The sequence below is a fragment of the Pezoporus flaviventris genome, unplaced genomic scaffold (assembly GCF_033815535.1).
Source record: "Pezoporus flaviventris isolate CSIRO_AGI_PZ_B2104156 unplaced genomic scaffold, CSIRO_AGI_Pfla_v1 ptg000022l, whole genome shotgun sequence".
Taxonomy (NCBI): domain Eukaryota; kingdom Metazoa; phylum Chordata; class Aves; order Psittaciformes; family Psittacidae; genus Pezoporus; species Pezoporus flaviventris.
Genome location: NW_026892570.1, coordinates 3,231,260 through 3,258,201, shown reverse-complemented (window position 1 = coordinate 3,258,201; position 26,942 = coordinate 3,231,260). Strand labels below are relative to the sequence as shown.

Genomic DNA, 26,942 nt, shown 5'->3' with positions numbered 1-26,942 from the left:
AATGGAACTAATTAGTGATTTCTCTTTCGCAATGACAAAGTAACAGAAGGATTAAAAAAAAAAAAAAAAATCACAGAGTAGTAAAAATACAGTCCTCATGTCTTGTGTTCCTATATTGCTAGTGACTATCGCAGTGTTCAGCTATGCAGATTCATCAGTACCATTACAATTAAAGACAAAGGAACAAACTGCAACTAGGAGTGACTTACTCCATTTCTCACTGTCTTCAAGGACAACTTCTACATTTGAGACAATATACCTCCTACACAATTTACTCTAGTAAAACAAAAACTACTGAATTCAGCACACTACAAGCTAAATTATTAGGTTTTGTCTGCTCTTAATTTCTATAAAGTTTGTTTTACCTTAAAGGACTTTGCAAGAAAAGAACCCAGTCTTCCTACTTGCAAAGTGAGGCAATTTGATGCAATTTAGCAAAAATAATGGAACCTCACAATCTCTCTAAGTGGTTTGGTTCAAAGCAGAATTTCAGTAGCTCTGCTGTTCCTATTAGACATGAGGCTCTACTGCATTATTTTTACTCTGTCCCAAATGTTACTAAATTCCTAAACAACCACTTTGTCAGTGCTCATTAAAAAATTAAAAAGAATAAATCTGTAATAAAATCAATTAAAATAACATTCTTCAACAATGCATTTGATTAAAATCAGCTTCACCTATAAAACTTCATACAAACCACTTTAAATAGCAGTTATTATTCAGATAGATAACACAAAAGATGAGTATAGATATTCCATGTAAAGTACTTCTATCCTGGAGATCCCCCTCAGTCTGGATACGGTACTAGATATTTCATCTTGCAGATGTTAACTGATACATAGATTACGGTCAGATATCCTACTCTCTTGTCTTTCAAACAAGCTTCACAACAGGAAAATATTTATGAGGGGAGAAGTCAAATTCTGGAGGAACCTAGAAATAAGATATTTAAAAACATCACACAGCAGTACTACTGAATTTAATGCTCTAAATGAGGGATACCCTGCAACTAGAAGAAAAAAAAATAAACCACAAAAAAATGGGAAAAAAATAATCCTGGCTCTTTAACACCTGGAAAATATTCCAGCCCAGCTGTGGGTATGCCGATCACTCTCCAGCAGTAATGGGCACACAGCTGTAGACTGGTGGGTGTGCCTCTTCAGTATGCTCCTTCATTCTTCTATGCTTAGCCTTCTGCAGGAAGCCTGAAGGCCCTCTCTTCCCTCTGACCCACATGGCACCTGCTAATCCTGATAACCAGCACTCTCCCCACTGTGTTCACCACTCTCCCCACTGTGTTCACCACTCTCCCCACTGTGTTCACCACTCTCCCCACTGTGTTCACCACTCTCCCCACTGTGTTCACCACTCTCCCCACTGTGTTCACCACTCTCCCCACTGTGTTCACCACTCTCCCCACTGTGTTCACCACTCTCCCCACTGTGTTCACCACTCTCCCCACTGTGTTCACCACTCTCCCCACTGTGTTCTTCCCGCTCTTGAGGAATGCCCATATTCACACATGTCCTCTCACATGCACTTCCCAATTTTTTTTCCAAACGTTTAGAAATGAGAGTATTCCATATTTAAATAACTGCAACAAACTATTTCCAAGGGAAAAATGGATTGTTACTTTCCCAGCTCTTTTAAGAGTCAGAGTAACTGTGGCCTGAATCTGTTCATTCAGCTGTAAGAGACCTGTGGTAGCATTGTGTGTAATGCTAAATTTCACATTCAACTCAACTTTCTTACCTTGGAGTCCTTTTTGTGGCCTCCTGCCAGAAGCTTCATGACCACAATATTGGGTTTAGCAACTTTCAGGATTCTGTTGACCTAAACACAAGACAGCAATAAGTTTACAAGTGAAAGATGTGACCTCAGAAGTATTTCAGAGATAATATTCAAATGTTTACATACTTTACAACAGTCCTCTTACAGAATGAGTTAACAGAGATCAGAGGTGTTTTGGATTTGCTTTTAAGTATAAAAGCTGGATTAATGAAATTTAATAAAGGGAATGCTTATTTTAATACTCTATTTTTTAATTCAACAGATCATAGAAACGATTGCTCCCCATGCTATGGCAAATTCTGAGGCACTCATCCAAATAAAGGTTTAGACAGCCTTTAGGCACCGACTCCCAACACTATGACACAGTGAGAAGGGGAAACTCAAGTAGACTGGTGGCTTTTTGCCTGGAAGTGCTCTGGGCACACTCAAACTTATTCTAACTACCCTGGTTAGCCTCAATCAGATGACTTGTGTGTGAATGCAACTAGGATCCAGGGATGAGGCGGGGATTCCTACATTCTCAGGAGAACCTAATCCCATAACTGTTTTTAACCCTCCGAGATGCAACAGAATGAACATCCTCTTTATTCCAAAATACAATCACAGACACCTAGTTTTTAAGCAATGGACAAAGAGGGAAATTCCTACTTATGTTTACAGCCCAGTGCTCCAGGAAACAAGTGCCAGACAAAAAATCTTCTTTTCAGCCTGATGACATTTAAACCTATTTTTCCCACCTCTCAGGAATACATCTGAATTACCAGATTCCAAGTTAAGTGAGGGAGGCATGTGTCACCTTCCTGATAAAACTGATACACTTTTACAACAGGACCAGAAGGAAACATGCAAGATGGAACTAAGTTGCTATCTACTATTTAAGATACTTAACAGGGAGAGGTTTTGGAACAGTGAGCACAACCTTGATTACATTATCTAATGTACCTGAAACAGACCATTGCATAAGACACCATCACTATCCTCTCTCTACTGCTTAATCAACGCACCCAGCTTTGCTCAGCATTTTGACAAAGTATATTTTGGATCCCAAGCAGATCCAGCTGAAAACAAATATTTATTCTACTATGAGCATAAATTGCAATATTTCAGTCTTACCTCATAGTCTGGATTAGGAATATTCTCAAGAATCATTTTAGCTTGCTGGAAGTGTTTGCTAGCTGCCATGTAGAGATCCGATGACTGAGGAGGTGGGCTGTACTTATTTAAATCAGACATTTCCTAGCACGTTGCAGAAATATATGTATGTGTATTAAAATCAGTTGCCAACAAATTTAACATATATACTTAAGGATATTGAAGAGTTCAGTTAACTAAATAATATTTTAAGAATACTCAGTTGAAAACATTTAAAATGGCAAAAACCAAGCAGCAATACGGTACTTAATTATAGTACCACAAAATATAATAAACTTCCCATATTCTTTGTAAAACAATCTATCTCCTGAAGAACTTGTTAATTTGCTTTAATAGTGCCATGCATCAGGGTATGAAATTACAGGAAAAAAACAGGAGAAATAAAAAGTATGATACTATTTATTCAGTTTATAGCAAGTAAGATAATACAACTGTTCAAATGAATGAACAGTTAATTTTATACAATTTTGATACTTCCAACTTTTTTTTCTTTAGGGATAAAAAACCCCTCAGTGACCACAAGAAAGTCATGATTGTCTTAATTTCCCCAGTGTTTGTAGCACTAAATTAGGGAAAGTGACTGGCATATAAAATAGCACCATTTAATCAGACAGACCTGTAAAAACAAAAGTCCGGCCACCAGAAATCTTAAATTCAACAAGAAACACCCAGATTTCTGCACGTGAGGCAGAATAACCCCACAAATCAGTAGAGGCTAATAACCAGCTGGATGAGTAGCAGGGTTACTGTGAACACCAAACTGAACACAAGCTAACAAGGTGTTCTAACTACAAGCCTCATATGGGACTATGAAGGAGGAGTATGACCAGCAGACCAAGGAAGGTTATTATTCTATACTCCATATTTGTGCTGTAACACCCAAAATACTGCATCCAGTGTTGGATCTGCTCAGGATAAGAAAGATGCTGAGATGCAGAGATGTCTGGGAGTCTAGAGCACATGACCCACAAGGAGAGGTCAATGGCCCAGAATGCTGATAGGTAATCTTAATAGCAGACCACTACTTGAAAGACAGTTACAGAGCTGTGAGAAGACAAATGCTTCTTGTTAACAGCAGGCAACAGAACATCGGGGGACAGGCCACAAATTGCAGCTTAGGTAATTCAGACTGGATATTTGGAAAACAGGCAAGTAATGTAGCCCTCAATCTGGTTATCCACAGACTAAATGGACAAGAAAAAGTAACTGGATCAGGTTAACCAAAGGGGTTGGAGAATCTCCATCCTTTGATTTTTTTCAGACTTGGCTAGACAAAGACACAGCTGATGTGATCTATAACGCTACTTCAAGCACAAGAGTGGACAAGACAAGCCTCTAATGGTCCTTTCCAACCAACATTTATGTTATTTAATACTCAAAATTACTTTAGTTTCCTTTTCCTGTTTGCTTGCTGTAGTAATAGAAACATGCAGCTATATGAACTGCAGCTAAAAAGTCTGACTAGACTTCCAAGAGATTATATTTTCATGCAAACCAACACAAGCATCTCAAACCACTAGACCAATTTTTAAATATCTGAGTCTAATTTTCTTAAGAATTCAAAGCAATAGTTTTTTCTTGCATACAACTAAAGCTAGAACTTCTTGCCATTTTTACTTATGCTTCAGTACGAACTTTGAGATACTAAAGGTTCCTTTTACACTGACAACAATGTCTAAAGCAGGTGAGTAAATGACTTACTTACAAAAGTGTGAGTGGCACCACATTTTAAGAGTACTCACTTTAAACTGCAAGTAGTGGACTGGTGGTGGTGTTATAACACTGTTGAATGGAGCAAACCTGTGTTCATATCGAACTTGTTCACTATCTAGTTCAAACTTAGGTTTCCTTACTTTGCCATCCATGTCAAATGCAATCATTGTCTAAAAAGGAAAGGATAAATATAAAGAAGTGTTAACTTTATGTTGTATTTTTCTGTGAACAAAATGAAAGTTGATTTAGCTGTAACTGGTAAGATAGAAAAATAGTAGAAAATTTATCATATCATACTGTAAAACTGAACTTAATTTCCATTCCCAGTAAAACCAAAAAAGGCATACAGCATCTGCTTGATACTTATTACAGAGAAAAAAAACTGAAGCCAGTGTTCACCAAGCACAAACATATTACCTTGTACATCCCGGCACACATATTTTGGTATGCTTGACTCATGGTGATCTCTCTGCTGAGAGGGCGAACTGAAAATTTCACACAAAAATTCTTTTTTTTAATTCAACATAAGTACATACACTAATTTCAGATGGAAACAATTATTTAAAATTTTCTGAAAATTATAAAATTCTCAGATTTCAAAATAAAGACAACTGAAGCATAAAATGCATGGAAGTGCATTTCTGCTCACCTAGCTCCTGATTACACTGAATCTTAAGACATACTTAAGAGTCACATGAACACAACACTGACATCCATGAAATAAACTGGCCTAGACAGTTAGTGTTATTATACAACACTTAATAATCTAGAATTTAAAGACTGTAGTTGAGAGGCCTGTTTCCTTAGTTCATGGATTGTTTTTTAATCTTTGATGACTAAAAGGTTAAAGCATTTTTATCCTAATAAGAAAGGATTTTTATCCTGATAATAAACTGTCCTTTACCTTCCAGCATTTAACTAGTGCCAAACTGCCCCACACTTGGCATCTTTTTAAAAAGTGTAAAATACAGTAGTAATTTTTAAATTTTGAGATACAAGGGAATTTAGTTGACATGACCTTGAGGTATTCACATCTAATTGTTTGTTCCCCTTGAAAAGGGGATAAGGATAAACACACAAAGAAGGAAGAGCAAAGAACAGAAGCAAGCTTCTGCATGGTGTTTATCTGCAATGTTAATGCTAACTCCAACATACTACAATCTTAGTAGCCACTTAGGTATGGCAAATCTGCATTAAATCTGTGTCAAAAAGGTTTGTGTGCACTTTTTAGGTAGCAGGCTTACATTTCCGATCACAGAGACTGCTATGGCATAGGAAGGGAAATTCTCATCTCCTCTTATGCATGTACACCAGAGAAAGTGTGAATTTCTAAAGGAGCTTTGCAAATCAGTACTGCCACTGAATTAATACAGGGCAACTTACCATTGTAAAATGATACCATTTAAACCAGTGACTACGATTTATTAAAGCTGGTAATACCAGCTTTAATACCTTCTGAAACCAGAGAAATTACAGAAATACACAGAAAGTTTAGTCTTTGAATCTAGCTACAGTCACAGAAAAAAAACAAAATAATTCCACAGAAATTACAGACTGTGGAAAGGTAGAATTGCTCTGGACTTGTTAATTACATCTCACAGCATCAAACATATAACACAACTGGTGAAGCTATGACTATATATAAGCCTGGGTTCTTCTGAAAGACATAGCTAAAAATAAGTAAATACGTAACTGGGAAACTCTTACACAGCCACTGACTTCTTAACTAAAAAAGTTTTACGTTCAGCCTTCATAAACTTCATGACATTTTTCATAACCACAGTGTTGACTCTTTAAATGATGAATTTTAATTCATTTTAAATCATTTTAATTCAGGCAGAGGAAAAATGAGTCTAAGTTACACTCTACGCACAGATACCTTTTTTCTTCTTCTTTGTTTTCTTACTACTACGGCCTTTCTGTTGTTCCTCCATTATTCTCTCCTCTGCCATTTGAGAGCTGTCAGCACGGCTCAGTGTTGACATCAACCATGCATAGAGGAACTCTGATAGATACCTACAGTAAAAATAGTAGGTAGTGTTACATACTACAGTGAAAAACGTATTCATAACACACACGCTCACTGAATGCCATGTCATGTACTCCAAGAAGTAATAGTGAAGGACACCTTTTAGGGCACTTACAACTGTTTTGCATGCCTGAAATCAACAGGTTAGTCTGTGATCTGTTGTTCGCTTTTCAAAGAAGACATTACACAGATTTCACAGACACAGCTCAAGGTGTGCAAGTTTCTTATAAATTTACTGAAATCTAAGCTTTTTATTATTTCAAAACCTGTATAAGACCAATTTTTTCTAGAATTCTTCCTTCTGCTAGCAAATGAAGCATTTTTAAAAAAGTACTATGTTCATACCTTTTCTAATTTTGTTAGGAACTACTTTTTTGAGGAACCCATGCAATTCCTTAAGACTTAAAATAAATCTTTAAGAATTGTTTAAAAGCAATTTCTTAGTGAGCAGAAGAGGGTCCAGTCTCTTGACTGACTTCAAATCAAAAGGAATAGAAAAATATTATAAAAAAATTACAAATTACAGATCTGGAGCACATGAAGACATAATACATAATAAGAAGTCAATTCAGAATGAAAATTGCTGTGAAATAATAGTGAATCTCATTTGCACATTCCCTGTCAGAAATTTCCTCTTTTTTTCTATTTGTCCTTCTTCTGTTCTCTCAGAGTAAGGAGATAAAGCAGTTGACATGACTGCTCCCGTTAACAGTGCTTTTATTAAAATGGTGGGGGGAAATAGAGGCAGGTAAAAAATACTGTCTTACAGAGAACTTGGTATTAGTTACTGAGGTATACCTAAAAAACATTGCCATCATTTGGTAAATATCTAGAGTACTCATTTTCTCATTTAATGGCAAATCCACTAATGAAACAGCATAGAAACATAATGAAATGCACTGAAGCTCAAGTCATCTGAACCAGTCTAATCTCTCAGAAAGAACGCTTACAGCTTATATAGTAAGAGCTTACTGGTAGCTTTACAGAAAAAACCACATCCAAAAACCAAAACCAGCAAAGTACAGAATCCTTAACACAGGAAAGTTCAACCTCAAATTTTTAATGCTGAATCAGACATGAACCACCACTTATCTTTCGGATCAAGTCATCAACTACGAAAGTAATGTGAATGGAAGTGGAAAAATAAAGAGTATTTTGAATCCACATAGTGCAGTCATTTTCACTACAGGCAGATGTCTCCTCAAATCTGCTCACAGGATAAAAATGTTGGTTTTATGTAGTCAGCCTTCAGATTAAAGTCACAACTCAGAAGATCCTTTTCAAAATACTAGAGAGCAACAAGACTATTGATCTTTGTACTGCAAAACCAGAAAAGAATAAAGGGAATTGCTTTCATCCTGCATTTTCTTGTCTGACAAAAATCACTGTACTTTTCATTCACTGTCATTAGAAGACAATTTTAAAAAGCTACATGACAGCAAGTTACTCTTTCAGGGAAGAAAACAGGTACACTACTTAGTAAGTCTAGAAAAGAGACCATCAGATATTTTTTTCCTCCACTCGTAATTTTATGAATAAGTAAACTAAATACTGTGTAGAGCAAGATTAAAAGAAATCACAGTTGAAGTCTCTCCTTTCAATATCTGCAGCTCTGTGGGAACATCTCTCCTCCAACAGCTGTCAAATAAATCATCCTCTTACCAATATATGTAGTAATATTCATGCATACTGTAAAGTTCCAACTCAAAGCCACTCAGAAGATACTGTATCATAATACGAAGGTTATGATATAGGACCCAGGTGCCCAAGCAAGCCAAATGTTGCCTTTGTGGTTCCTGCTTCAGCAGCATACTATGAAGCGCTGCATCTACTTTCTCTGCCTATTGAAAAAAAGAGAGCAAAGTAAGAGACAGAGGAGGAAGTGCATTTAACTGAAACAGCATCCAAGTTCTGCCAGAAATAAAAATCTGAATACAAATTGGGTCAGTGAAGCCACACTCCCTATTATGAGACAGAAATATGTTTTTACAGATATTGCCACCTCTATAGTCTGGAGCTGTCAGAGAACAGGAAAGCTATTCACATACGTAAATTCTGCTGCACAGAGAAATAAAAAGGCCACTCTGCATAATAATATCACAGTAATAACAGGCTTTTTTAAATTTCATTTTTTAAAAAGTATTTACATACAAATTGTTAGCAGTCACATTAACACTGAAACTCTACTTCAAGCTTTTATTCATTTTACTATACCAGCAATAATTACCTGAAGAAAAATAACAAAAACCAAACTCAAAACAAAACTACCTGCATTGAAAAAATGAATTTATAAGCTTAACATGCAAGACACACAGTGGCCCACCATTGATAAGACCAGTTCAGCCTTCAAAAGTAGTTTTACGGAAGACATTAAGTCTCCCACTTGAAAGGTTATCAGTACCCCTGAACAAATCAATCAATATAACCTGCTACAAAGTGAAAAAAACTGTGTGTCTCAGCTGCAGGACTGCAACAAACTCTCAATAAAATCACCTTGAGAGAAGCTGAAGCACAAAATACCTCATCCCCCATCCTCCAAGTTCCTTCACTGTTCTCCTTAGCACACACACCTTGGAAAATACTTAATTATTTCATGCCTCTCACTGCTGAAGAAATACATTTCCAGGAAGTGAAAATATACCTTTCCCTAGAATCTTTCACTCCCCATTCTTGCAAAACCTTCAGAATCAGAGCACATTTTTGAATTATTATTTTATACATATATTTTGAAACAGTTACAAAATTTTTCAGTTTACATCTTACATAGCTGCAAGACTGAATTTTCAAAGGTAAATAAAATAAACACAGCTCATCCATCTCACCCTGGTTACATCTTGCAGACTGACAGTTATAAGCAGTGGAAGAGACTACAAGCAGTGGAATTACATGAAATTAATCTTAAAAATGTAATTCATTTGTCCAAGAGACCTAAAAAGTCTTTGGATGCAACTTACAGACTTCCTGGGCTGCATTTTAGGAATCCTTGTCCTAAAGATTTTAAGATCAAGGAGTTGTTTCATTCATCTAGAATCTACTACCACATGCTCCACTCTGGTAGGAATATACCTGGAAAGAAAATTTTGCTGGCCTGCTGCCTGGGACATTACCTCATCCTGAAGGGTAGCAAATTCCTCAAGAATGTGACCTAGTTTATCTCTCTGACGAGCTCTGTTGTGTCCATGGATTTGAATCAGACTACAGAATGGCTGAAAGAAAAGAAAGGATAGTTTTAAATTTTCATTACAACTTTGAAACTGCAGGAGGAGTACTATGATGTCTATTTAGACATCTGTTTTATACATCCATATAAGGAGGTAGGTTCCTTAAGGCTCCCTAAGGAGTGCAAGCTAGCAGGCAAGCAAGATCTCTGGAGTGATGTAAGAAGTATCCATTTCCCTGTATACAAGTAAACAAGATAGAAAGAGCATCCTTTAGTAATTTAATTCAGAAGAGAATGGCTGCAGTGAGAGAGAGATTTCTGATTTCTTATGCCTAAATCCATGTGCCCAAGTGGCCTATATCAGCCAGCAGGACTACTCCGCATCAGTAAGGCTGCACCTCAAATCCTGTATTCAGTTCTGGGCCCCTCACTACAAGAGAGACATTGAGGCGCTGGAGTAGGTCCAGAGAAGAGCAGTGAAGCTGGTAAAGGGTCTGGAGCACAAGTCCTGTGAGGAACGGCTGAGGGAACTGGGGTTTTTTAGTCTGAAGAAGAGAAGGCTCAGAGAGGGACCTTATCACTCTCTGCGACTACCTGAAAAGAGGATGGAGACAGGAAGTTTCTGGTCTCTTTTCCAAATTTACAAGTGATAGGACAAGAGGTAATGGCCTCAGGCTGTGCCAGCGGAGATTTAGACTGGTTATCAGGAAATATTTCTTCACTGAAAGGGTTGTCAATCATTGGAACAGGCTGCCCAGGAAAGTGGTTGAGTCACCAACCCTGATAGTACTTAGAAGACTGTAGATGTGGTGCTTAGGGATATGGTTTAGAGGTGAGGTTGGCAGTGCTAGGTTAATGGTTGGACTTGATGATCTTAAGGGTCTCTTGAACCTAAATAGTTCTATGATTCCCTTACATTTTCATTGTGTTATTTAATAACTGAATCTTCTAAACCAATTTTAAAATTTCTTAAACTGGAGTGTAAAAATAATTTTGTTTTTACTAGTCCTTTGCATTTGTTTTGTGACATGAAACTACCCTGTAGAGAGGTAGTCAGTGCAGATTTTTAATGAAGCAGGTTTCTAATGTTAGTGAAAAGTCTGGAAGCATAGTACAGGAAAGAAACAACAAAAATTACACTGACTTACACAAAGCATTACCATTCTATGATAGCCAATTTCTGTAATTTTGCCTTCATTTCAGGTGTCTAAAGAAATTAGTCTCATTTTCAAACAAATAAACCTTGGAAGTTCTCATATATGTATAAACATGCTGCAACTGGAATGAATGCTTACCCGAACGCAATGTGCCACAAAGGAATCAATGTAGTCCTTCGCCTGGTGATTATTATAAAGACAACACCTAAAAGGAAAACATCCACATACACAGATATGTTCACAAATGTCACCAGTCTACACAGCATGAAATTAAAAAAGAAACATGAGTGCAGCAACAACAAATTGCAAGGACTAATACATACATACACCCTAAGTACAAAACATATATGCTCTTTGTATGTCTGTCCTTGCTTTTGTCAGCAGAAATATTTTTACAGACATGTAAACACATGCAACTAAACTCAAGAACCACTTACTTTGGAGAAAGTACAGGAGGACTGACAAAAGATCTTAAAGCATCTTTTACCATATCTTGCATGAGATGTGTGCCAAACACCTTCTTGTTATCCACCAGAAAAGTTGTCTGAAAATGGAAATGTGTTTTTAGAAACATGCTTAAAATTAAAAGCAGTGCTTTAGGAATTACACATAGAATACAGGTGCCATAAGAGCTTTCTATCAGAAACCTGTAACATTGCTTTAAGAATTAAAATGGCTCAGGTAGGTACAAAGCCACACACAGAAACAGAGGCATATTAAGATCTGTCACTTCTCTGGTGTTCCCATGACAAAATACAGCTCTATTATTTGCATAAGACAGTGCAGTGAAAAGATTTTATTTTTTTGGACTTTAAAGATTATTTATCAGACAGATGTTTCTGAAGATAAACAAAATAAGTTACGTGGTTTCCCTGGAGGCAGATAAAGGTAGATCGTCAGACTAATGTAGACTTTTTCTTACCCCTGCATATACTACTACTTTCATTGGTTATGTCTGATGCTCATTCCACTTTTCTCCGTAAGTGCCATGTCCCTTTCTTACATGTTTTCTCAGCAGCTGGAAAAGAAGCTCTGCAGTCATGCACCCAAAAGGGACTGCACAAACACATCCAGTGGAAAGCCAGACCACACAAAGAGTGAAAACATTTTAACTACTGGCAAGTAAATTTAACTGGCTTCATATGTGGTTTAATTGGGATCAAATGTAAAGAAGTTCTGACATCCTGGGACACCCTAGTCAAATAAAAATATCCTACAAGGAGGTATTTATTCTGAGTTCAGGAATATACAACATGCTTTCAAAGTTAAGCAAAGCAGTGAGAAGAAAAGTAGTAACCTGTTCTGCTCTAGCCATCAATTTTACTATTACAGCAATAGAAGCAGTCTATACATGAAATTCAGTTGAAACAGGGAAGATGCCCAGCCCCAACCTGAGACAGCATATGGAGAACAGCATAAAAATGCATGTACAAGCCCAGCCTTATGGCAGAAAAAAAAACTTTTAGCACCTTTTGATTTAATTCGCATGTATTAACTTTATCTAAACAACAGTATTTAAAAGTGCTTAAAAAAATACATCGGCACATAAGTCTCCATATACCTAATATTTACATATAGTAAATAATTTTCTGGAGATATATTACTGATATGCAGATAATACTTGAAAAATTAAGATGAAGCCATATTTGCAACAGATGTAGAAGTATTTTACCCAAAGACATATTTTAGGACTTGCCTGTAACAAGGATCTTGAAAGAACACATGGTGATTGCTCACTGAACTCACAGAAAAAGTCCTAATTTACATTTAGGGAGAAAAAAAGACAATTCATGTTAATATGCCAAATTTTTTATACATACACACGTATTTATGTTATTATACATATAATAATGGATGGACTGAAAATGCAAATGCATGGATATGCATTTGCATTTTTTATATATATGCAATTATGAAATACATCTGTATTTTGTATACACAAACACATATACACACAGATAACATAGCTTATACAACTTGCAAGGAAATAAGCATGAATAATTTGAACAAATGAGAACACGCTTTGTAGCTAAAATCTGGTTTTTCTTAAACTACTTGTTATTTAGCAGCACAAAAAGCTTCTGAACTTTCTTCTTCAGATGCAGCATTTAGAAGGATAATATAGAAAAAAGACACTGTTAATATCACGGTGTAACTGGAACAGGTATGTAACAGAACTTCTATATTTATCTGGTACTGGAAGCTTCAAGCTAACACTAATTTAACAGTAAATAGGAAAGCAAAAGATTTTAGTTGATCTTCTGATGTAACTGTGGCTTTTAGTCAGGGAATGTTTGCATGGTAAAGAGTATTTCAAGCACTTAAGTGTGTTTTTATAAATGTAGGCAGTAATTGAGAATAACATCACTTAAGGAAAAAACATTAGCAGGTGCTTAACTTTATGCTTATTCAAGGATTTCATACTTAAATATGTATGAAGCATTATCTTGTGTAATAGGTACATATGCAGATTATTGCTTAATCTGGAAAAAAAATAAAATTGCACACAAAATGAGAATTACCAAAAGATTTATACATACAGCCCACTTTTTTCTCCAATGAGAAACAGCATGTATATATGGAAAGACTTTTTTACAAGTTACACTTTGAGATCTTATTTTTTGCTCTAAGTAAGAAATATTCATGCTTACCAGTATACAGTGCAAATTAGTCAGGTTGACTACTTCACATACAGCTTTTATTCGGTCTATTAATTTGGAGAAATAGTGGACCATTTCTTCCCTTTTAATTATTTTTGCATATCGTGGAAAAGTTGGTGGCAGCAGTCTCTGATTAACAAGGGGCTCAAAGCCCATCATAATAGGATGATCTATTGAAGGACGAAGGGAGAAAAAATGAGAGAGAATTCTCCAGATAAGCTGTTTGCAGAACTCACTTGAAACTTGAAAGTGTAATATAAATTAAACAGCAAGAAGGAACTTTTTAGCTGACAGTTAACTTCCCAGAGACACGAACTACCCAACCAAGACAATGATTAATATCTAAAAATACCCCAGCCTTCACCACCACATGGTATACCTGTACAGCCAATGAGGTGGTGTTTCCTATTTTAAAATGGTGTATGTAATGATCCAAGTGCAATATATGTAATCTAAAGTTCACATTATCTCTGGCTTTGAAGCGACAGTATTATTTTCATGAGAACCATCATTTAGTGAAATAAAATTAAGATCAAACAATGCAAATCTAACAGGTTGTATAACAAGTATTATTAGTTCAAAGTGAGTAATGATAATTGTTTTAAAATACACACAGATACTAAAAGTTTATCAAAAAAACATATTTAAGAAAGAAAAATAAAAGGTAGTATTTGATATGTACCTCCTTTAGTGGTATCATTCTGTGCCTGGATACCATGATGTAATGAATTCTGGATGGCAGAAAGCAAGTCTGCTGCCTGAGTCATTAGTTTCTGAGCTTCTGCAACTGCAGTCGTCTGAAAGGCAAGTAACATTTATATTATGAATCTATATATATTGAGTATATAATTAATGCTAGAATGAGGAAAAACAAAAACAGTATTAGGATTCTAATGTTTGTGCACAACCAGGTCTGGAAAAAAAAAAACAAAAGAAAAACACACCACCAAAACCCAAACCAATGACCAAAACGGATTTTTGTGCAATAATATGTTCTTGACATTTTACCTATCTATACATACATTTAACACTGTATTTTTCGCTATGTAAGATAAGCCTTAACAAGAATTACAGCTGGAAATGCAGTATATACTACACGCAAGTCCTCTACTTTTGATTTGGGGGGGAGTGTAAAAAAAAACAAACCCACGTAACCCTTCTGCCAGGTAAGACAGAAGTCCAAGCTGCAGAGAGGAAAAAAAAAACACCAAACACCTATCATTAGAAAAGACAGAATTCTTGAGAATATAGACATAATACAGCCTATCAACTGAAGTTAAATCACTATATAATATTAGAATATACCAGATGTCCATCAGCAAACTTTATTCATGTTCTGCTGTTATCTCCTGGCATCCTATGAATCCAAATCTGTTAGCAAACTATGTACCATTTAAAGTAGCTCTCTATAAAATTTAAAATCTTGTTTTAAAGATACTGGACTAAAAATGCCTGATGGAACTTCAAATATTTGAAATCTCAAGTCAAACTGAAGCTTGACTTGAGAAAAAAAATTTTTAAAACCCTCTGAAGATCTCATAGAAGCTGAACAAAATCTGTAGCTCTGCATAATATATGTTCACATACTATAGCATCCACAAATCTATCAAAAGAATAAGCTGCTAAGCATATCTAATTCAAATCAACATAATCTGTGATTTAAATAACTTAAAGTATAAGTAATCACACTTCAGTGACACTGAGATAATCTGATTTTGGCACAGATAATTAACTGATAGCAGTTAGCACAGAATTCGATTGTACATCAATGTACATCACTTTGATGTCAGTTTGATTTATGATATAACTAGTGCAGAATGCAGCTACTTTCAGTCAATCACTTTTTCCTCAACACTGATGTTTATCAATGACAAATACTTGCAAAATCCTTCACTTTAATCAAGGCCTTTTAAACTGTACAGCGTGCAACTGCTCCAACAGCAAAATATGGGGGAAAAACCCATGTCACTTAAACTTATTTCCCTATGAAAATGGAAATAACAACAAGCAATAGACATATATTTATCCTTGTATGAAGACAAAGCTATTCAAACAAAAAGCTTTGTCTTATGTGATGTGTGATTCCACCCCTTTGCCCTAAAACATGCAGTTCCTTCCTTCCCCCCTCAACAAATGGGAAACCTTATATGCAAAAAGGCAGGGAAATTGCCTGCTTGGAAAGCTGTTATATTCTGCTCCTCAGACCAAAGAGGTCTAGATATGAATTAGATACCACATCAGAAGGAAAAGTTAACAATTCTCTAGACTTGGACAAAACATTGCCCCATGTCAAGTAACCCCACAGAAAAGGACTGAAGTCAAGAAAGAAAAGGTTTGCTCATGTGTGTGAAAACAGTAATCCAAAACTCAAATATTTTTCTATCAGTGTTCTAGAATAAATATTCTATTTCTCTGCAATGCCACAATAATGTCAGCAACTAGCTTTCCCTGTTTTTAAAAAAAAATGAACTAAGACTGCATGGTTGCCACTGTAATGCTTTACTTACAGCAACATCAATTCAGATCTACAGAATCTACAGAATAATTGCTTGATCATAGAGAATGAAATATGTGTATTTCACACGATCACAATGTGAACAAAGACCAAATTAACGTACCTCTTTTTTGGTAAATGCTATTAGAACAGTCAGTAGTACCCGGGTAAATTTGACTCTGCTGAACACAGCTAAGCACTGTTGATGCTGTAATAAAAACATACTGCAAATTATTAAGCAGTACACATTAAATCTTGAAAGTTATTAAAAAAAACCTACAGATTTACTTAAGCATGCTCTCTCATCTTAAAAGCATGGCATCTAGCATAATTCTAAAGGAAAATTATATGATTTATAGAAGAAACCTCTACTGCTGTCAGAAAGGCCCTAACACAAAAAACACTAAGATACTTTAGGTAAAGCACAGCCATTGGCTGTACAGCTACCTCATATGCAAATGCCATTCAAATCTCATCTTAGGTGAACAACCACAAATTATTAAACTGATTTTCTCCCCTTTTTCCCCGAGGATCTGTTAAAAGTAACTTCTGAAGAAAATTACATTACTGGGAAAGGAAATCTACATCCCTCTAAATCAGCCACATCAACTCCATCAATTACCACTTTTTCTGTAAGTTGTTGACACTGCTTTCACTCACTTTTCCTACTTTCCTCTTGATAGGGACTCTGCCAGCAGCAGTAAAAGCTGCTGGGAAGAGACAGAGGGAAGAAGGTACAGGACAGCTAAGACCACGTACTTTGCTAATGACTTTTTCTTGAGAGGTAGGTGCATGAATGGCAAATTTGCAGCAGCATCACTATTCTGCCCTTAGAATAAACACAGAACTGTACCTCTTCAAAGCATAAAAGCCTATCAGCTAGCCTAGGATTTGTTCAGGGCCATGTTTAATGCAGCAACACTGGTGACACATATTCTCACAAGCTGTTACTGATTAAAGGCAATGATGGACTAATCCATGAAATCCATAAAAAAGGTAAACAGTTAATTACTTCAAGTTCAACTTCTGGATCTCTCTCTTCTCCTTGTCGACTTCGAGTGCTCTAGAAGATAAAGGAATTTCAAGTATTTTTTTAAAAATTGCAAAGGGAAGCTACTGAAAATCCCTTCACCCACTTCAGAACATTTCATCTCTTAAATAATGCTAAAAATCAGTTCTGAAGTTCAAAACCTCTTAACATATAATCTAGGTTCTTGAATGATCCAAGATTCTTCTATAGTAATGAGACCTATCTCAGCCCACTCTCCAAATAGACAACGAAATTGTATGAACATTTTATATTGTCAATTGTGGTAAAAGTAGATTAAGTGACTTTAACATCACACAGCATACTTGCATAATAGCCAGAAGTGAAATACATACTTTCTGTGCCCAGCCCAGTGTTATATTCTACACCATGATTTCACCTACTAGTAGGTGAAGCAACTATTAAAGAGTTTAGCAAGGTCTGAAATCTTCAGCATTTTCAGCTAGAAGGCAAACTACCAGCATTATGGAATTTCTTCAACAAAACCCCACCATTTAGTGACACAAACCTGCCCCGTTCTTCATAACCCAATTCCCTCTCTATGTTAAATATACTTGAAGTGTAACTGACTAAGTGAACAAGAGAAAAATACCTTCACTCGTCTTTGCATGTCATCTTCTACATCTTTTAGCATACCTGTAAAAGTCACAGCACAATTAAAAGCTGAGAAGTGCACCACTTAGGTGAGAAAAGTATTCAAGGGAAATCAAGTTTTAGTACTTTGCATACCCATTACCCAAAGATAAGACAAAAAAAAATTCTTGTGAGGAATGGTAGGGATATCTTACAACAATAGACAAATCAGAACACTTCCTTTGGACTGACTGATCCAAAGCTAAAGTGTTCACAAATTTTCTAAAAATAATTCAGTAAAAAGCTCATTTATTAAAAACAGTGCAACAAAAGGCCAACATATACACTTACATATGCACCTAACAACATACATATTCATAGCTTTAGAACTATTAGATTGCTTTTCCCTCAAAAGCCATCTGTTTAGATCAAAACAAATAGCAAGGCAGACAAGAATTTAAGCAATGTACTTTCTCAGTGGTGCATGTCTCTCTCAGTCCTGGATGAGCTCACGCCCAGCCAACTGGTGGGCACATCTAAAAGCACTCCTTCCACTTTTCGGGCATTTAACAAAAACAACTGAACATTTTCTTCAAGGAAAAATAATTGACATGTCTTTTTACTAAACGACCAATTTTCACAAGACTAATAAAAAACGTAAGATCAGATTTCTAATAATTCACTAGGTTTGGGTGAGCATAACCAACACATTCAAAAGAGAGAAACAGATACACAGAAAGCACAGACTGTACCTGTAACTCTAAGATCTGTTACACTGTTGGCCATTTTAAATCCATAAGTCATTGACTGAAAATCTTCCTGAAAAATAAAAAACAAAGCAGCAATATGTAGCGAAATATAAACAGTAGTACTTACATTTTCAAGTTGGGATTTGGGGATTCCTTTTTGTTTGGTTTAGTTTTCTGGGGGAGTTGTGCTCTTGTTGCGTTTTTGTTTGATTTGTTTCAAGTGTTTTTGTTTAACTACACCAAGTATAAAAGTTTGGTTTTCTTCTGCACAACTAAGTATATCCGTGGTTTGGGTGACTTTCCTGTTCAAACCCAGCTTGGGGTAATTATTTTCTAAATAAATTCTCAATACCATTATGCCCTTCACATTTTCATCAAGTGCCGCCCTATCAAAATGTTACAAGAACTATGGATGCGAAATACTGTTTAAACAATTTTACATACAGTCAGTAAGAACTGACTTGTCCAAGATCACAGGAAAGAAAAATTGCTCTAAGCACAGAAACCCAGACTCTGATTCCACTGCTGGATGAACATTTCAGACAAAAGTCAATTGTGACTACCTAAAGTAGGAAAATAAGAAAATAAACAGGAAGAAAACCACAAGTAACACCGATTTCAAATGGTTAGCCACAAGACTTGCATCGCTTCTTGAGTCAAATATTTGTGACTCCATTATTCAAGTGAATTACAGGAAAGATTATGAAACACCTTCACTGAAAAAGGCTGCATTTTAAAGAGATAAGTCTAATACTTTTAGGAAGATGTACTGCTGCCCCTAGAGTACTCAATCAAATTGCAACGAATTTCTCTAATATACTGTTTTATTTGCATTACGGAGCTATGTATAACATTACATATTTAACCACTGTAATACATACCTCCTCAAAAACAGCTGCTTTGTTAACTTTTTCTCTGGCAATGTCACAGATTTTTAGGATCCCTAGAGCAAAAGCCTTCATAGCAGGATCTTCTATGAAGTCTGGATTATGGATATAAAGGCAAGTGAATACTGTCTGTGCCAAGGAATGTCCCTCTAACCAGGTTATCTAGGGAAAAGAAAATGAAATTAAATGCTTTACTCATGAAAGCCAAGTCCTCATTGTTGTATCTCCATTCTTTTCCCATCTTACTGTGCTTCAGTAAGTCATTAAGGAAGTCCCCAACATGGCAACCTTCCACCTAGCAAAAAAATGGGCAAGAAAAGGTCTCTCAACCTTTGTCCATCTGCTAGCTGTGGCAGGCAGTAAGTTACTAAACCTCCGACAGTATGAAATTCTGGGCTGGATGAAACTCTTTCACACAGTTCAGGTCTAATCTCAGTGACTCAGACATGATACTAAAAAAATCTACAGAATTATAAGCTGCTTCTATACAAATACAGAATGAAAAATGCAACTGGCAGAAAAATGCAACTCAGGAACATTCTGCATGTTCTCTTCTACAACTTGTAGCTTCTTTTCATGATCCTCTCGTATTTTCAATGCTGCTTTAAGCGACAAGAAAAGCTTCAGTAATTTAAACAATTATTTCTACCTTGAAACAGCGTAAACCATGGCAGGATCAGATTTTTAATGACCACTGATCTGTTTCAAATGGGTCAGTATGGGGCAGTGGGGGAGAAGACAAATTATGTTACACCATATCAAATATACAGTGACCTTTATATACCTTTTTGGACTAAACTAATTTTAAATATTGGTTGTTTTTTTCTTTTTCTAAAGTAATTTTATTGATGTGATTTTAAACAGTAATTGAAAATAATCTGTATAATTTGCTGGAGGAAATTAAGACATACATAGAAACAATCACAATTAACAAATAACTGATAATTTGCTTATTTCTTTTCTGAATGGATTTGGGTATTTTCTTTTTTTCTTCAAAATGCCTCTGTAAGCTCAGTCAATACTGGCTGCACAGAAACGAGCAAGAGTGCTGTAGGTTACTGCACACTCACCTTCCAACACATTCAAACACAAATATACAGCAGGCAGTCAGATAGCATATATTTAAAACCAACATATTGTAAAACTTTTTTACAGAATTAAAAACGCTACCAGTTCTCTTCTGTAATGATTTCTTGTAATAGAAAACCCCCAAACTAAAATTATGCATCTTATAATAGCCAATGTAAATATCTACAGGGCAATTAAAATACTAAGTATGTATTTTCTGCTTGGTCAATCTTTTTTTGTTGAGTTCTACTTTGTTTCAGTTTTTACACTGGATTAAAGGATTATATTTTGTAAGGAAAATCATCTAATGTTAAGAGCTGGAAATGCTTACCAAACAGCAAAAACATGTATCCATTATTCCTATCAGCTCAGGTGAAGTGAGATCCTTTATTTTAATGGTGCCATCCTTAGAAAACAAAGAAAAAAAACCCTTAAGACTATAGAAGTTTATAGGCAAAATACAAGTTATTATTTGTAAAGCCAAAAACGACTTTACAATTCTGTTCAGACTTAATATCTATATACCATTATCTTTACTGATCAGCTTCATAATGTACCTCAAATTCTGAAAAAACTTTGCTTTCCCACCGTGTTGAACACTGACCAAATATAAAGATATCCAAAGAGAAAGCTAAGATAAAAATTCTGATTTGTAAGTAGCAAATAAAAGTTCAAAGCTAGTTAATGGTCAACACTTAAATTACAAAACAGTATGTATAATCATAATAAAGATTGAACAAATAATAATATATAGGAACCATTCTTTTAAGACTGTGTTTTACACTGCAGATATTTGCAGATTTATTGCCTTCAAGGTAGGGACCAAGGCAGCAGCAATCCTATTACTTTCATTTAATCTGTCCAGCGTTTGCAACTCTGCATGCATTCTTATGCCTTAGATGGCCAATATTTTAGACAAAGTTCTCTTAGTCTATTCAAAATAAGATCAGCAATAAAAAATATTTTTCCTTTTGTGAATGCATTATTTTTTCCAAAATAACAGAGTCTTTCAGCATCCTTCCACCAATTTATCTTGACTGTGCATCAATAGTTAAGCATTACTAACAATGTTATTAAATTAGCCAGGTTCTCTTCAAGGTTAATGAACCACTTTGTCTCGTAAAGCGTAAATTTCCAGCTTCTGTAAGGAAGCTGGTTTTCCTCCAGCTAAAAGAGGAACTAACTGATACATCTTCATAAAAAAAGACATTTGGGGAGGCAGAAGGTAACCTGAAAAAAACATTTCTGAAGTGTATTTATCTGAGCTATTGATACCACCCAATTTCACAGTACTTTTCACTGGAGGAGTTAGCATCATTATGATAATGTGAGTGAGAAAAGAGGTAAATATCACAAGCTATCTCTTACTTAGCTATCTAAATTAAAGAAGAAAAAACAAATTTTAAGTAAAGATTGGAAACACTAATTATGCTGAATTGTGCTTAACTGCCATTTAACAAAACTGTATCACACTTTTACAGATAGCATAATCAAAACCAGGGAAGTCACACAAACCTTAATAGCTTGCTCAAAGTTAAGAACCTTCCTATTCACTTGGTTTCCAATCATACCAGCATCCATCTTGGGATCCATCATTTCTATGGCAGACATGGCTTCAAAAAGACCAAAACTAAAACACCAATAAAAATATGTTCTGAATGAAGTTACTGTATACAAGACAGTCTTTATAAAACAGTGTAAAAAACCTATGTCAACAAACTGAGCACACTGTATCGTCACTACAGACAATAAAGAAAGGTATCTGAACATCACTACGGATCTTCAGAGATCATGGTTTTCATGAATTTGAGGATCTCACCACAAGTGAAAAAGAACAGATGGCTACAAGAAAACTGAAGAACAGTCCTGAGCCAAATATCCCACTACTAAAGCTATGTGCACTTGTTTCTTTACACCTCAATGATGTAACAATCTTTTTAAAGATCACTTAACAAACTGGTACTATCCAGACAAGCTGGTTCTTATTATACTACATCCATAAACTCAAGCAAGGTATGTCCCCACAAACTAATGATAACATAGACTGACAATAAGATACATTGAATATACCAGCTTTGTTTAAAATGGGCATGTTAAAAAACTGATAGAAAAAAAACTCGGCATGTGACAATGGATCACTTGCAGTAATGGCATAAAAGCTTGCAGGAGAACCACACAAAAGACTGGCCTACAGAAGGAAAGGATATAGATGCAAACCATATGCTTTTGGTATATATGATATTGATCCAAACTGCCACATGAGCATTTATTATGAAAATATTATTGCGCATGTATGAATTCTGATTCAGAAAAGCATATTTGCTCTGAAATACTCTTATGTATAAAATTCTACCTCAAAATTCTCATTTGATTCTACTAAGTAACTACTTGGTGACATTGTTGCACACATCTTTAAGCAGGCTTGCATTTCATAGAATGGTTTTGGTTGGAAGGTTTATTAAAGATCACCTCGTTCCAACCCTCCTGCCATGGGCAGGGACACCTTTCTTTAGACCAGGTTGCTCAAAGCCCTATCCAACCTGGCCCTGAACACTTCCAGGGATGGGGCAGTAACAACTTCTCTGGGCAGCCTGTGCCAGTGCCTCACCACCCTCACAGTAAAAAGCTTCTTCCTATTATCAAATCTAAACCTGCCCTCTTTCAGTTTAAAGCCATTCCCCATTGTCCTGTCACTACAGATCCTTGTAAAAAGTGCCTTCTCAGATTTCCTGCAGGCCCCCTTTAGGTGTGCAAAAGCTGCTCTAAGGTCTCTCCTGCAGGCTGAACAAGCCCAGCTCTCTCAGCCTGTCTCCATAGCAGAGGTGCTCCAGCCCTCTGAACATCTTCGTAGCCCACTTCTGGACTTGCTCAAACAGGTCCATGTCCCTCCTGTGTTGAGGGCACCACAGCTGAGCGCAGTACTGCAGGTGGGGTCTCACCAGAGCAGAGGGGCAGGATCACCTCCCTCAACCTGCTGATCACACTCCTTTTGATGAAGCTCAGGACACAGCTGGCTTTCTGGGTTGCAAGCACACACTGCTGGCTCAACACCCTTAAGTCCTTCCTCAGGGTTGTTTGCAATCCCTTCTCTGCCCAGCCTGTAATTGTGCTTGGGATTGCCCCGAAACAGGTACAGGATCTTGTACTTCACCTTGTAATTTAATAATGTAATTATTAATTTGTAGTATTTTAACAGTGTGATTCTGTTTACTGATCTATTATTCCTAAAACTGGCACAGGTTGCCCAGAGAAGTTATGGCTGACACATCCCTTGTAGTGATCAAGACCAGGCTGAATAGGGTTTTGAGTAACCTGGTGTAGTGGAAGGTGTGTCCCTGCACGGGGAAGGTGTCCTTGCCCATGGCAGGGAGGTGGGAAATGAATGATCTTTAAGGTCCCTTCCAATTCCAACCATTCGACTAAATAAGCACTTTTTTCTCATTCAATTTTTCTTATTCAGCAGACTCATGTGGCTAAACAATTTTATCTTTAAGGTATGTTAATTTTGCATCATGTTTTAATGAATTCAGAAAGACTTTATCACATGCTTTTTTTTAAATATATTTTTTCTTAATCTGTAGAGCTCTCCATTTTGATTTTAGCATGTCATTTAAGAGTTATTTTAAAGCATACTGATTTTTATCCTAAACTTGTTAGTGACATTTAAAGCAATCAGATTTAAAATCTTAAAGTCTTTCTGGCTTTTTTTTAAGTATGTCCAAATAAAATAGCTTGTAAGTGTCAACACCACTGATCATAATACATGTTACCAACTTCTAAACTACATTGATTAACTGAAAATATAATACTGGCACAATAAAAAATGTTCAGCATGTTAACAGGTGCATTGTGTACCTACTGCTGAAGACAAATGATATTACAAATACTTCAACTGTTTAAGGTAAAAGTTTTAAAAAGCTTAGTTGATACTGCATGATTTATTAGTAAATATTTAAATACTGGCACTAACCCTATCTAAAAATCAGAACTATCCCACAGGCATACTTACAGCTTGTCATGAAGCAGTTCTCCTAATTTCAGTTCTACAAAGAAAGAGAACAGGATAAGCAATTAAAGTCATCCTTTTAGGGCAAATCTTCCAGGATATACCTGTCACTCCCAAACTGCCTTATGCCAATAGAGAACAAGGTGTGGGACACCGACCAAGTATTGCTACTCTGCCTTCATTTACTTTCACTTAAAAGCTCTTTCAAGACTGCAAGTCTAAGAAGCCCAGTTGCTCAGTCTTTCCTCATCCCTCTCTACTATTCCAACAGTTAAAGGGGTTTTAGAATTACCTAGTAGCATCTGAAAAGCCTGGAACACAGAACAACAATTTTCTGTGCTTCTTCATGCAGAAGTCAGATTTTTTTCCAGGGAAGCTTACTGAAAGACTTGCTTTTCCTCTTTACTTTTAATGAAGCCTTTAGATGTATTTTGTAGGTACACAAACAGTAGATCACTAGATCAAAAAATGTACAGGAGAAAACAGTGTTGTTTATGCATGGATGAATGAGGTTTCCATTAGGCAGAAGAGATTGGAAAAAAAAAAACAAAGATAAAAACAGGTGCAAAAGTACATAAGATGAAAAAACAACTTGAAAAAGATACTTATGTAACCTGGAAGAGTAAGCAAGGTGAGGTTCTTCTGATATTTTCAACCTCACAGTTAACTTACACAGGAAGTTCTACGGAAACACAGAATCAATGTACTCTGCTCATCTGGAGCTTGAACCTGAGCCAAACTATTACTTAAAACACCTCAAAAAACTATACTTAGTCCTCCAAAGGACAATTCCAAGTCTTCTCAGAACACAGCAGTACAACTCACCTCTACAAGCTTCTTCAAAATCCTGTGTTATATCTATCCAGCTTGTATTACTTTTTTCCATCTTGTCAGGCATACCAAGTTCCCATCCTGAATCATCATCATCTACTGTCGTTTTCATAACCATGATACTGCACCTTTAAATCCATATCAGAGACAATGCTCATTAGGTACAAACTAGAGAAAGCGCTTATGAGACTTCATATTTTTTCCCTCTTTTGAAGAATCAGGTGAGAAAGGGAGGCTAACTAACCTGATTTCAGTTAAAAAGTAACATTACATAATACCAGAAAAAAAAAATAAAAAAAGAATCAAAATGATTTTAAAGTTTCCTTGGTCACTACTTCTCTGCAAGTACCCTGTAGGCTATGAAACCTCTGCCAGTAAAGACACCAGAACTCTAGCAGTTTTAGTGTCCTTAACAGAGCCATTACAAAGTGTTTTATCAAATCAGAAGTCAAATGGGCAACAGTATCAAATCCTCTTGATGTAGATATCACAATCTTTTTGTTGTTGTTTCACACTATCAGAAAGACACAAGGAATCAAAGAGGGAACTGTAAAGCTGACCACATGTTTATTATTTGCACAAAGTGTATCTAAACAAGTTTGTGAAAACAGGCGTATTTCCCCAGACTTCAGCATAAAGTAGTATCAGAATTACCGCAGGAATGTTAAGCAACTTCAAGATGGCATATAATTTCCAAACTTCCACCGACTACTTATCTCAAACGGGTATTGTGCTTTTGCAATCTTGCGATACGCCGGGGAGCTTCGAAAGATTGTACGTTCTGCCGGTCAGTCTGTCTTTGCGATCGATACCAGCAGCGCTAAATTTCCCCTTACCTGGTCGGAGATCTTCCAAGGGTCACCTTCCAGCCCGGCAAGCTCTAAACAGCCCCTCGAAAGCCGTCACGGCCGCTTTACTCAGACCCTCCCGGCGCTCCTCTTCCCACATGTCACGCGTCCCCACGCCCGGCACTGTCTCGTCCCCGGCTGCCCGGTCGCTCCCCGGGCCCTGCCGAGGCACAGAGGCGGCAGCCAGCCTGAATCATGCCGGGTCTCCCCTACCCAACCACGGATAGGCACCCTCTGGGGCCCTCCTGCCCCGCCGCGGGGCAAAACCGCTGCGGGTCACAAGTGCCGCTGGCTCGCTCCATGCTCCCTCCTTGGGTGTTTTTGCCTGGCAAGACGCTAAGCAGTGGCTCTACCCCAAGCGGATGAGGCGGCGGCCCGCCACCGCGCGGGGCAGGGGCCCAGCCGAACTCACCGTCTCAGCCGCTCTCAGTCCCTGGCTCACCGGCACCGCCCGCCCGCTCCCTCCTTCTCTCAGAGCGAAACCGAGACCCGCGCACGCGCACCCCGCTGCCAGCCCGCGAACCTATCTTTGGTGTTCCCGGCGCAAGCGCATTCCGCCTCCAGCGTGAGCTCGTGCGCGCGTGCGCCAACAAGCGGCAGCAGCCTGCGGGTGTGGGGGGGTGGCGGCCGGGTGGCTGTCAGGGGAGAGGCGGGCAGGTGGGAGTTCCACGAAGGGGTGGGCTGGGGCCAGTCTGTACGCGGAAGCCGTGGGTCTGCCGAGCTCGGTGCTGGGGAGGGTGCCCTGAGCCACCCGTTGTGGGGGAGCGGCGCGGGGG

At 37.1% G+C, this 26,942-nt stretch overlaps 1 protein-coding gene across 4 annotated transcripts; it reads right to left on the bottom strand.

Annotated features, from left to right (window-relative positions):
- Positions 1 to 851: 851 nt before the first annotated feature.
- NAA35 (N-alpha-acetyltransferase 35, NatC auxiliary subunit) lies at positions 852 to 26,691 on the bottom strand. 4 transcript variants are annotated; one of them, XM_061456289.1, is made up of 23 exons: positions 26,579 to 26,691; positions 25,313 to 25,446; positions 24,491 to 24,524; positions 21,997 to 22,111; positions 20,813 to 20,887; positions 19,408 to 19,575; positions 18,530 to 18,596; positions 17,797 to 17,840; positions 17,169 to 17,219; positions 16,281 to 16,364; positions 14,345 to 14,459; positions 13,654 to 13,832; positions 12,699 to 12,758; positions 11,440 to 11,546; positions 11,141 to 11,207; positions 9,793 to 9,891; positions 8,348 to 8,526; positions 6,536 to 6,672; positions 5,074 to 5,141; positions 4,686 to 4,826; positions 2,905 to 3,027; positions 1,753 to 1,833; positions 852 to 933 (listed from the first exon to the last, which is right to left on the bottom strand). In XM_061456289.1, exons 2-23 carry the CDS (start codon positions 25,434 to 25,436, stop codon positions 874 to 876), a joined length of 2,178 nt encoding a protein of 725 aa, XP_061312273.1. In that variant the 5' UTR covers positions 25,437 to 25,446; positions 26,579 to 26,691; the 3' UTR covers positions 852 to 873. The 4 variants fall into 4 exon arrangements, with proteins under 4 accessions (XP_061312273.1, XP_061312271.1, XP_061312272.1 ...); XM_061456287.1 differs by having other exon boundaries at positions 26,398 to 26,663; XM_061456288.1 differs by lacking the exon at positions 17,169 to 17,219 and having other exon boundaries at positions 26,398 to 26,667.
- Between the last annotated feature and the right edge of the window lie 251 nt (positions 26,692 to 26,942).

Excerpts from the sequence above, each read along its gene's own strand:
- NAA35 (XM_061456287.1), bottom strand. The coding sequence starts at position 26,468 with ATGGAGCGAGCCAGCGGCACTTGTGACCCGCAGCGGTTTTGCCCCGCG. Across the intron at positions 12,759-13,653 it reads CTAATTTGCACTGTATACTG|GACTTTTTCTGTGAGTTCAG; the intron begins GTAAGCATGAAT and ends AATGTAAATTAG. Across the intron at positions 11,208-11,439 it reads CCTCCTGTACTTTCTCCAAA|GTGTTGTCTTTATAATAATC; the intron begins GTAAGTGGTTCT and ends TTTTCCTTTTAG.